The sequence below is a fragment of the Podarcis tiliguerta genome (assembly GCF_965153285.1).
Source record: "Podarcis tiliguerta genome assembly, chromosome: 6".
NCBI classification, from domain to species: Eukaryota; Metazoa; Chordata; class Lepidosauria; order Squamata; family Lacertidae; genus Podarcis; species Podarcis tiliguerta.
In genome coordinates this window covers 67443478-67455648 of record NC_139539.1, presented here as the reverse complement: position 1 = coordinate 67455648, position 12171 = coordinate 67443478, and the positions used below count along the sequence as shown (strand labels likewise).

The following is a 12171-nucleotide window of genomic DNA, read 5'->3' as shown; positions in this document are numbered from 1 at the left end:
ATAGTTTTTGTAAAATATGCAGGGATTTATGATATGTAAAATGAACCATGGAAAGAGAAGAAGGGAAGATTGATATCTTAAAGATGCTGGTCTTCAAAGTCCTAGTCCAGCCCTACAACTACTACACTTTAGGAAAACAATATAAGGGGTAATTATAACCCCACCCCTCCTAGTCCTGCTGTCCCAATCCAATTCACTTGGCTGCATTTGGGGGGCTGGGTGGAATTAAAGGAAAAGGCCATCTGAAAATGGCTCACCAATATTTTTTCTAGTTAGGACCTTATTGCAGTTGGGTGTAGGAACTATGTCTCCAAGAACAAAGAAAGGCTGCTTGTTAGCAGCTGCTCTGATTTTTTTCTTTTGTTACATAATCAACACTTTTTGAACTAATGAGTTGAATCACAACGATTATGTTGTTCCTGCAATCTGCTGGTAGCAACTGAAAACATGAAACCCTTTGCAAAAATAGCCAAGGTGATGTTCTAAGAATGGCTGGCTGATTTGCAATGTGTTCCTTTAAAACTAATCAGTTGAAAGGCCAGTTGTTGATTTCCCTTCCAAATATGCATTGCTGAAATCCTTTCTCAGATTAGCCTGATATTGTGTATGCCATGTTATTACATTTTGGATGGGCTTGGCCCTGGAAGTGGACAAGTCCAGATCTCAACAATCAAATAATTTGGCCCAGCCCAAGACCTTATCAGAGATGCTCTGGAGAGACATTCTCTGGCCTTTGCCTGGTTCTAGCAACTTGTAAAAGGAGGCAAGATAATGTATTGGCCCAAAGTCAGGTTGTCATACCTTTTCTCTCACTCTGTATAAGCCATGGTTTGTTTAACTCGGTTAGTTCATTTGTTTTACTTTGACCCAGCTAACCATGGTTTGTTTGAAGCTGACCCAGCTTGGAGATCTATCTTTGCCTAGTAAGCAAAGATATGCACGAGCTCTGTGCTTGCATACTTCCTTTTCACGTCACTGCTTTCACCCTCTCTTTTTGGTACTCCATGGTCGAAGAGTTCCTGGGTTAATTAACCTTGGTTGCCCATTACGTCCAAACTGTTTTGGAGCAAATTGTGATCTGAAATGATGGTTTCAAATCCTGCTTTCCTTCAGTTCTGGCAACCATAGTGTTCTGGTTTGGACATAATGGGAAGATACGGTAATTTGTTCTAGGAAGTATTCAACCATGGCATACTATGGTGGTGGTAAGGAGTGGCACAAGGCTTCTGCACATCTCAGCTTAATAATCCAACATGAATGTCCAGAGACCAAGCCAACATTTCCTACCTTGGCACTGTTGCATGCTGTTTAAGACTGGAGGCAGGTAATGTTTTTAAAAGAGAGTTGGAAGTGGCAAGAGAGCAGCATAATGGTTTTCTGTGGCAAACAACACACATGTTACTTTTGTCCCTCTGTTGTCTGTGGGCTTCTGAAACAATGCAAAAGCCTTTTACCAGAGGCAAAAGTGAGTCAAGTACATGTATCATGAGTGGGAATCTTAAAAGACTCAGTTCTCTTTCTGGAGGGACACGGGTGGCACTGTGGGTTAAACCACAGAGCCTAGGACTTGCCGATCAGAAGGTTGGCAGTTCGAATCCCCGCGACGGAGTGAGCTCCCGTTGCTTGGTCACAGCTCCTGCCAACCTAGCAGTTTGAAAGCACGTCAAAGTGCAAGTAGATAAATAGGTACCGCTCCGGCAGGAAGGTAAACAGTGTTTCCGTGCACTGCTCTGTTTGCCAGAAGCGGCTTAGTCATGCTGGCCACATGACCTGGAAGGTGTACGCCGGCTCCCTCGACCAATAAAGCGAGATGAGCACCAAATGGTCAGGAGTCCCTTTACCTTTACCTTCTCTTTCTGGAAGCTTTTTCAGAGAGCTGATGATTTAATAGAGAATGGAGCTTTCTGCCCCAGTGCTGATGAGTATTATGTTCATCTACCCGTTGTATATTTTTAATCCTCCTGAATGAACAAAATAGGCTGTGTTGATGGCGTCCCCTGCACTTCAGTGCAAGAGGCCAAGTTTTTCCTGCTCATCATTTACATTAATGCCATTCTGTAGCTGTTCTTCGAGTGCCTGTTCCTTGTCATCTGCGAGCTTTTTTGTTTATAGTCCAGATAAGCTATTGAGAGTACAGTATGTGCAGTCAAGTCCATAACTGGCCAGAAAAGCACTGTGGCTTGTAATGCACTCAAGACATGGCATTCCTCCTACCCTTTTAAAACTGTAATATATTATGCATCAGTCGGGAGCATAGTAGAGCTTCTGTCATCATTATTAATCTGTCATGTTAGCAAAAAAGTGGTTTCTTTCCTGATAGCTGTGTGGTTTTCCCTCCCTTCCCGTGATCATGTAGCAAGTTTAAATTGGCTGTGGCTTGAATTTGACAGGTTTGGTACTTTTACATCGTAGCTACATTTTGCACAATGCTACTTGATGTAACTTTGGAATAAAGAGAATGTCCATGGGTGACAGTCAGCTAAGTTTTACTCAAGAGTAGGTCAATGGTCTTCAGCTGGTTCAGACCCACCTCAGACACCCAACCTTCAGCTATGCTGGGCAACATCCGGGGAATTTAGTGGCTGTAATGATTATTTTGCATGTCTTTTCTAAAACAATATGTGAGATCAAATTTTAACGCAATAAACACCAGAACACGTTTTGGAAAATTCCACCTTGAAGTTTATGGGTTGGATCTGAAGGTTCTCTTCCTTTGACGCTAGAATCCGATTCTTATTCTGTACCTTTAAAAACAAACAAAAACCCCACTGCTTTCTAACCTTGCATTTTACTTTGTCCATAGTTATTCGTAATGGGTTCATGTCTTTATTAAACGCAGGCACCTGTTTCTTTTTCGGAACTGAGCTTCGCCACAATCTTGAACTGACATGGTATGACAAGAGCTTTCAGAGAACTGGCTTGGAGGGCCTTTGAAGTTTCCTGAGTGCGTGCAGCAGGATTTGGGCTCGGCTATTGCACCCTACCAGTGACCATGCCATCCTTGCCCAATGAAGGAGGTAGGCTTCCATCTTGCAAAAAGCCTCGTAACTTGGTTATATTTGGTCAAAGACGGACGGTGCAAAATTCCAAGGCCTGCCAATGCCATGTACAGGATTGGGCAGTGCACATGCGCCTCCTCGACTGCATATGCCATAATGCATGGCATGAACCATATTTCTGATCCCTGCCATTCTTTCATATTAAAAGGGGGGTGGGAGTGGCTAGTTCCAGGGTTACCTGAATTATGTGCTTCCTGATGTACATGCATATACACCGTGTTCCCCTGCTTATGCTGTGTATACAAAGTGGGAGAACCACACACGGTCTCACTGTTCCTTCATGACCAAGGTGTATCCTAATTTGTATTTTAAGAGATTTTATAAAACGCTCACATTATATTATATGAGAGCCAGTGTGGTGTAGTGGTTAAGAGCGGTAGTCTCGTAATCTGGGGAACCCGGTTCGCGTCTCCGCTCCTCCACATGCAGCTCCTGGGTGACCTTGGGCCAGTCACACTTCTCTGAAGTCTCTCAGCCCCACTCACCTCACAGAGTGTTTGTTGTGGGGGAGGAAGGGAAAGGAGAATGTTAGCCGCTTTGAGACTCCTTAAAGGGAGTGAAAGGCGGGATATCAAATCCAAACTCCTCTTCTTCTTCTTCTAATTCAGAGAGGAGGTGTGTAGAAAAACGAAAGTGCAATATGTTTACCCAAAAGAATAAAATGAAATAAACGGTACAAGACTGGAAGGTGAGCTGCGGACAGTAATTTTAAAATGCCATTCAGAAAAGGCCTGGGCACCTGAAATAGTCTTGGGCATGCACCTAAAAATATAAAATAGCCCTGCGCCTGCATCTCGTTGGAGCAGGACTGAGACTGAGTGAGCTGTAAATTGCTCCAAGATGTTTGCAATACCTTATCGACCTAAACCAAAGGGAAGTCCTCCCTTTTTAATTTGGTTTTTGTACTTTTGTTATGCCTCCTAAGACCAGGTGACAAAGAAACTTACCTGTGTGTTCAGTTCACCTTTTGTAACCACTTGCGAGAACTTTGTGATGGTGATATAGCATTTTATCCCCCCCCCTCCCTATTTTTAAACAGATAACCAAGGGACCTCTTCTCTGACTTTGAGCTCGGAGCTGCCTTACCAAAGCACAATAAGGAGGAAAGTCAGAGAGAAGAAAAAACACGGAGCAATCACTGCGAATGTCGCTGGCACCAAATATGAGATTGGTAGCAAGCTACATATTCTGCTTACCTTACAATTAAATTATGTGATAAGAATAAAGAAAAGTGGATGGAGCAAGGACAGTTACATAGCTAAAAAAGCTTCCAGGTCAAAGTATGATAGAACGTGATACTATCGCTATTGTGGCTTGTGGGTTGCCATGGGCATCTGGTTGGCTACTGCGAGAAATAACCAGGCTACTCGAATTTCTGGTCTGATCTTATTATGTTCTTAGGGAATTGATGAACCACCCTGGGATCTTCAGATGAAATATACAAATTTAAGATTATAGAACTATTATAATTGGCCACCGAGAGAATAGCTCTGTTGGTTACAGCATGGTGCTGATAATGCCAAGGTTGTAGGTTTGATCCCCATATGGGACACTTGAGTATTAACTCAATTGCAGGGGGTTGGACTAGATGATCCTCAGAGTCCCTTCCAAATCTATGATTCTATAAACCCAAACTGCCTTTATGAAACTCCAAATATTTCCCCACCCGGGCACTGATCAGGCCTACAGCCTGCATCAACCTTTGCTGTATGAGTCGCACTTCCAGATGTTTTGGATGCAGAGTCAGCAGCCAGTCTTAGCGCCCTAAAACTCTGGTTTATTTATGCTTGGTTGAAATGTCACCTGAGAGAGAATAGCTCCTTAAAGGCTTAGTCCCGGTTCTGTAAGAGCTCGCACATTTGCTGGAATGTGTGCGTTAAGTGCCTTCTATTAAATCATCCCAGCGCCAAACATTTCAAAGGACTACTCACAGTGCATTAAGCTCAACGCCTCACCCATTTCACATTAATTTTACACATGGCTTGCAAAAGAGCAGAGAGCGCATTTCTTGCTGGGCCGGAGGTTGGCTTTTTACCTTCTGAGTTTAGTCATAGGAAATTAGGTCTTGGGGGCTTATGACGAGGGTGCTATCATTTGAATAGTCTTCCTGTAATTACCATTCAGAACGTCATTCTCTGGAGGGGGTCGTATGGCAGGTCTCCAGCTGCCCTTTCCGTAAAAGGATTTCCATACCCGTAGAAATGCAACTGGGTCTTCTGATAGCCCCTCTGTTTCATCATAAGACTCAAGCATCGCTCTGTCAAGGCCTTTAGAAACATAGGAAGAAACAACAGGAAGCAGCTGAAGCAGACCTCAGTATTGTCTACCCTGACTTGCTGTGGCCCTCCAGGGGTTCAGGCTGGGTTCTCTCCCAGATCTACCTGGCGATGCTCTGAACTTGAGCTATGGCTCTTCCAGGTTTGATCCCCATATTGGACAGCTGCATATTCCTGCATTGCAGGGGGTTACATGGCCCTTCCAACTCTACAGTTCTGTGATTTCCCCTTTGCTCGTTTCACAGCTGTGACCTCTCCCCCTGCTTTGGTATGTCAGGCACGAGCAATCGCTCTACCAACCTCTTGTGTGCACACCAACAGATTTCTGTTTGATTATTTATGCCTAGATAAGAAATCACCCTTGTTTGTGAGGTCAACCTTCTCATCCCGTTTCACAGCCAACATATTGCTGCCGATCTCATGTCAGAGATGCAGCTGAGAACTAAATAGGTTATTCCTCAATCATTTTTGGTTGAGCGACAAGCTCTTGTTGGTTCCTTTAGCAAGCTAATGTTTGCTCCCAGCCCCAGCAGCGCAATGATTAAAACTATGCAATCGGCAGGATTAGATTTGCAAAATTAAATATCGTAAGGTGAGCAGCACAAGTTGTTTTTCTTAAAAAACCCCAATAAAAGCCTGTGTGCTAGTACTGCTGTATGACTAAATTATGTGTACTTTCCCTGGGAGTCTAGTTTGATTTCCCCCCCCTTGTACCTATTCCTCTCTTGCAGTACGCGTAGTAATTGAAGAAATGGGCTATGTAAAGACTCGTGATGACGATGAGACGGCAAATCTCATCTGGAGTGATTGTGCTGTGCAGCAGGAAAAGATCGCCGAGCTCCGAAACTACCAGGTACAAAGAAGAAATAACTAGGTAGCCTTGGGCACCTTGATCAGGAAAGTAGAAGAAATATTAACATTTCTGTATTGCTCAAACTTTGGTGTGTGTAGGGGGAGAAATCTGTATATTTGATTGTGCATTCATGATTCTGTACCCATTACCTTCTACTGACATAATGGGAAGCAAGCGTTGACTTTCCTGTTGGCAGAGGTCTGCTAGATTTCATTGGGGGGGGGGGTTGATGTGCAAACTGATTCTGCATTTGGTGGTTGCACATTTCTCTCCACACACACACACAAATCCCTTTTTGCTAATGTTTCACCACCTGAAGCTGATGGACAGCTTCAGTCTTTCCTGTTCCCAAACCAAAAGCTGGTAACATGAGAAAAGCACTCTCAGGCTTCTGTGCATCGGTTAAATACAGTAAGCAAGTGAAAGTGTTGGCATGCTGATTATATGTCTTCATTCAAATGGGCCCTCGCCCGATCTGCGTGCCTATAAGTCAGTCACTACTTCTCTGTAAATGAGTTTACCCAGATATGCTCACCTGAAGAGCAGCCCACTGATTCACCCTTTCCTCTGTGCTTATCCACAAGCCTTTTCTCTCCCATTTGCTTCAGTTTTCCTAAAAGGAAATCTGATTGCCCAAAACTATATTGAGTTCCACAAAGAGGTCCCAGTAACTAGTGTGCTTGGATGTAAGTCTGGGAGATCAAGGGTAGTCACCATGGTTCTCCCCAGAAGTTCAGTTCCCATCCTCCTTGGCCATTGCCCCCTGGAGCTGATGAGAATTGTTTTTCCCACACCTTGTGGCCCTTGCTGGCTACCCCAAGTCTAGATCCTGGCACGGCCGTGAACCCAACATGGTGCCCCTTTTCTTCTCATGCTGCTTCATTTAAAGGGAAAATGTTGATAATCCTTCATGTGCAATTGCTGTAAGATTAAATGGGCTTGGAACTATAAGGCCCCAAACATTGCTATAAGTAGTAAGGGGGGGGGGTCACATCACTGCACACTTCAAAAGTTCGTGTCAGGGCGGTTGTGGAGCCGTGAAGGCTAACTGCATCTCCACTACACGCCTCATCTTATTCCTCCTTTTGACACAGCAGTGGAACGTAGGGATATGGCTCTTGCATGCAGCAGAGGTTAGGAGCAGCTCATGCTATAGCTCTCTTATATGGTCTTTCAGTGCTTGGCGGGGTGGGGTGGGGTGGAGAGTGAATGCCTGAAACCCAGTACAGTGGTACCTTGGTTCTCAAACGCCCTGGTACTCAAACAACTTGGAACCCAAACACTGCAAACCCGGAAGTAAGTGTTCCAGTTTGCAAACTTTTTCCAGATGCCAAAAGTGCTCTGTTTTGAGTGTTACGCTTCCAATTTGAGTGCCACACTTCCGATTTGAGTGTTACACTGAGGTCTGCCTGTTTTTGCTATTTATTTTGTGTTGGGGTTTTTTGCGGCTTTTTTGTTTTGTTTTTGTGAGTGTGTGGAACCCAGTTCAGCTACTGATTGAGTGATTGTGTGACTGCAGTACATTATTTATTGCTTTCATTTTATGGATCAGTGGTCTCATTAGATAGTAAAATTCATGTTAAATGGCTGTTTTAGGGGTTGTTTTTAAAAGTCTGGAACAGATTGATCCATTTTGCATTACTTTCTATGGGAAAGCATGCCTTGGTTTTGGAACGCTTTGGTTTTGGAATGGACTTCCGGAACAGATTAAGTTTGAGAACCAAGGTACCACTGTAATAATTAAACAGGTCCATGCTGTCTAATAGATTTCCAGCATCTACCTAGCATAATTAATAGCGGTCTCTTGTAGGTACTGAGTTCATTACAAGTCTAAAATAAATTCTGGTAAGTTCAATTGCTGACCCTTCCCTAACGTATGTCTTTCCCTCTTTTCTCCCACCAGAGAATCAACCACTTTCCAGGAATGGGCGAGATCTGTAGGAAGGATTTCTTAGCAAGAAACATGAGCAAGTAATTTCCTTTTTAATTTTTGTGTGTAAAGGAACGCAGGTTAATAAACTCTTTTTTTTTTTTTTTTTTTTTTGTAATGTAGCATTGTTTCCTGCCATCTAGGGACCTTGTGGATCAGTTTTAGCCCCCGAGTTTTATGAAGACCCTGTTGTGAATGACAGATGGCTGTGTAATCACAATAGTTATGGGGAACGCTCTGATTCAGAATCAGCAGTTCTCTAGAATATCATTTGAATGGGAGATACAGAAAGGGAGGACTGTTCCTTCCATGCCCTACTTGTGAATGTCTCAGAAGTATCTGGTGGGCCACTGTAGGAAGCACAATGTTGGAGTAGATGGGCTTTCTTATGGTCTCCTCTTCTGGTGGACTTTCCTTATGTTGTTATTAGTGTGGCCCGATCCTCTGGCTTGACTGGTTCGGGAACTGCTCTGCACGCTATTATTATTAGCGTGGTAAAATGCTTCCAATAGCTGGTTAGCCCCAAAATGGAAAGCGAGCGAGGTCCCAACTAAAGAAGAATGGCAACTTAAGCTGATGGAATATGCGCAGCTTGCAGACTTAACATATAGAATAAGAGAACTAGAAGAACATACATTTAAAGAAGATTGGAAAATGTTTATTGAATATATGGGGGGAAATTGTGTACTCTTGGAAACGTTGGCAGCATTAAGATAAATTCAACAGTGTAAATAGGTTTTGTTGGGTGTAATAATGGAATACTGAGTGGTTTAGTTTATGTAAAACATGCAGGGATTTATGATATGCAAAATGAAGCATGGAAGAGAAGAAGGGATTATATATATATATATATATATATATATATATATATATATATGTGTGTGTGTGTGTGTGTATATATATATATTCCAATAGCTTTACCCCCAAAGTAGTAGGGAAATCTTTCCAAGCAGCAGACAAGAAATAAAAAGATGGGTTTTGTATGTAACCTTTTTCCAGGTATGTCTTAGTGCATGTGTTCCTCAACTAGGGCAAAATGCCTGTTTGGTTCTTGGACCAATGTCTGGACCTTTGAGCGGTTCTGGTCCCTACTGTATGGTCTTGATGAGAGCTCCCTGCATAAAGTGAAGGTTATGAGATCAGGTCCCTTATTGATATCAGGTTATTTCTGTGTGTGTTTGTGTCTGTGTGTGAAGAATTAGGATTTTGAACAAAGATGTAGACCAATGCAACACCTGCTATCTAGCTCCTTAATGCGGGGATGGTCACCTAAATTGTTTTGTGTGAACTGTGCGCTTTGGTTTGATTCCCGAGAACCTGAGCTTTTCAAATTAAAGACCATGTAGCTTAATGCAGATCTGCAGAAAGAAAGAAAAATTCTTGGGGGGAGAGAGGAAAACAGGCTAGGGGTGTGGAATAATGGCTCCATCCAGTAACGCAGATCATTTCTGGTTCTGGAGCCCAACTCAGAGAAAAAGTACTATTGGGGGAAAACATTTCGAGGAGGGGATATGGCATAGGTTGCTTGCAGGTGGTTAGCATTCCTCAACTGCATGTTCCTTTTTCTCTTAAAATTGGACCACTGACCCTCATTTCTATGAGGGTGGGACAGACCTGTGTTTAAAACATGGGTCTGCCATCTTGGCATTTAGCTTAGCCATAGAACAAATGGGGGGGGGGGAAGACTTGGGCAGATTGAACAATTTTGATTCATGGGCTTTCAATTGCTCAACAGAGCTCGCCCCCCTTTCCTTGCCTTGTGCCCCTCAAAATAGGGTCAGGCTGGTTGGGCGATCCCCCCCCCCCCCAGAACAGCATGCAGCGAGAGGCGGGGGATTGTTCTGTCTGGCAGGCTGAAATGCTCATGCAGATCCGACGTTTGTGCGACATTGAATCATACCCATTAATTATAGCGTAGCTGGGAGTTCATTTTAAGAAAGCATGCTGTAGAAGTGGCAAAACAAATCTCCTCGCTTTTGTTCTAAAGAGGATGTCTAGAGGCAACTGTGTGAATGAAAAAAAAAAGGGAACAGCGACAGGCATGACAATATATCTGAGGACACCAGCTGCGAAAATTGGATTCGGCAACAAGCCCCATTGCCCCATATTTTCATCTCTTATCTTCTCAAACCCCGCCTTGGCTTCAAAAAGTTAATACATTCTGATGTGCAATTCCAAGCTATTATAAAATAAGGATGTAGATGTGCTTAGACTGTTGTCGTCTGTTGCAGTCGGCATTTGGGTTAAAGGTACCTGCTTCCATTTTGCCTTTTGCAGGGAGGGAGAGAGACAGAGAGAGAGAGAAAGAATGAATGCCTTCTGTTGCTATATAGGGCATCCTGTTTAATCTACAAGGCCTTAGAGCAGCTCTCGATAAAGAGTCACTTGCTTTTTCATATCTCTATTATATTAGAAAGGGCTGCCAAGACTCACAAGGCCAGTAATACGGAAGTGCAAGAAGAGAGGACCAGAAGCAGCACCAGAATGAATATAGGAAGTGGCCTTATACTGAGACAAACTATTGGTCCATCTGGTTCAATATCAACTACCCTAGAAGTAGCTTTCCGAAGGATATAGTAGGGATCTTTCCTAACCGTAGATGCTTTAGTTGAGATTCCTGCATTGCAGGGGGTTGGACTAATTCAGTGGTGGCCAAACTCGGTCCTCCAACTCTTTTGGGACCACATTTCCCATCATCCCTGACCACTGGTCCTGTTAGCTAGGGATGATGGGAGTTGTAGTCCCAAAACAGCTGGAGGACCAAGTTTGGCCACCACTGGACTAGACAAACCATCAGGGTTTCTTCTGACTCTATGATTCTATGAACTCCTTGACGTTCTTTGTTCAAAGGATGTGGTCTACCACTGAGCCCTGGCTCGGTAGGAAATCTGGGCCTAAATTGAACATAGGCCCCTTCTGAGCACATCTTTATACTTTACACATGTGCAGCGGCCATCCTTTAGGTTCAAATGGTAATAAGACCAGGATCACATCTTTCCATTTTAGGTGCTCATAGTATGCTCACCTTGATTTCGAAAGGTGTAAGTCCTCTTTTGATGAGTTTTGTCATTCTGTGCAGAGAGGTATCCTGAGCTTAAACTTGGTCCAGAATAGGAGAGGGAAATGTTCACATTTGCAAGTTAATTTCTTGGCAAGAAGGAAAGGTGGGACTGAGGAAAGTTCTCTGGCATGAGCTCCATTAGCTTTCATTCAAAAGGGGCTTACATAAGTGGCCGCGGCCCAGGCAAAGATTGAAAGCGTCAGTATTTCAGTTCAGTAGTGGAAGGAGTTGTTCCTAGGCAAAAGAAAGCTCCCATATGTGGGTTTCTTTCTTTCTGTGGATTATTGTCACTTTTGCTGCTAATGAGATTTCCCCATCTTTTGTCTTGTGGATTAGTAAGTGGGAAAGAGGATCAGCTGTGTGCATCAGCATCCCTGAGCTCTGAATTACTGAAACAACCACCAAGTGTATGTGAGTCTAATCTGTTAGATAGCATCCTTTGGATGATACAATACTGAGCCATTGGCCCTGTTCCTACAACCATGTTTATCACCTGATGACTAGCATGCACAAAAGACATCACAAATCACGCTCAGTCACAAAGAGGGTTCATATCGCCTCATGCGGAATGCCTTTCAATGGATGGACACCCCGGATTGAGTGAGATGAATTGGCATTTCGTTTGAATGAAAGGATAAGTCCCTTTGTCACCTTTGTAGAAGTACAAACATCAAAAAACCTAGCTGAGCTGCTAAACGGGACTGTAATACAATTTTGTGTGTGGTACCTAGGTTGTAATCTGAGTCACTGCAGTGCCAGTATTTGGATCTATAATGATCCTGAGCACAGCAATAAAAAAAAACTACATTGGCAATTGTGTTTTGTTGCGCCGTTAGCGAGTAGTTTTTGTGACAGGCTATCTATTGTACTGAGGCCTTGATGTTCTTGGCTGCAGTCCTGGTTTTGCAGATGTGCTTGTCAGTTTTTTCAACTTTCGTAACGAGGCAAGAAATCTAAAGCACAGACCTCTTCTTTCCAATGGCAATCCTGCA

At 43.4% G+C, this 12171-nt stretch overlaps 1 protein-coding gene across 5 annotated transcripts in view; it reads left to right on the top strand.

The window, feature by feature from the left end:
- TTLL7 (tubulin tyrosine ligase like 7) overlaps positions 1-12171 on the top strand; it is a 72090-nt gene that overhangs the window by 17948 nt on the left and 41971 nt on the right. For 4 of the 5 annotated variants that reach the window (XM_083444855.1, XM_083444854.1, XM_083444856.1 and 1 more), the window contains exons 2-5: positions 2840-3017; positions 4099-4230; positions 6067-6188; positions 8092-8159. In XM_083444855.1, the coding sequence (XP_083300981.1) occupies positions 2993-3017; positions 4099-4230; positions 6067-6188; positions 8092-8159 (347 nt within the window). In that variant the 5' untranslated portion in view covers positions 2840-2992. Of the gene's footprint in view, positions 1-2839; positions 3018-4098; positions 4340-6066; positions 6189-8091; positions 8160-12171 lie in introns of those variants that run through there. The other variant, XM_083444857.1, reaches the window with a different exon arrangement.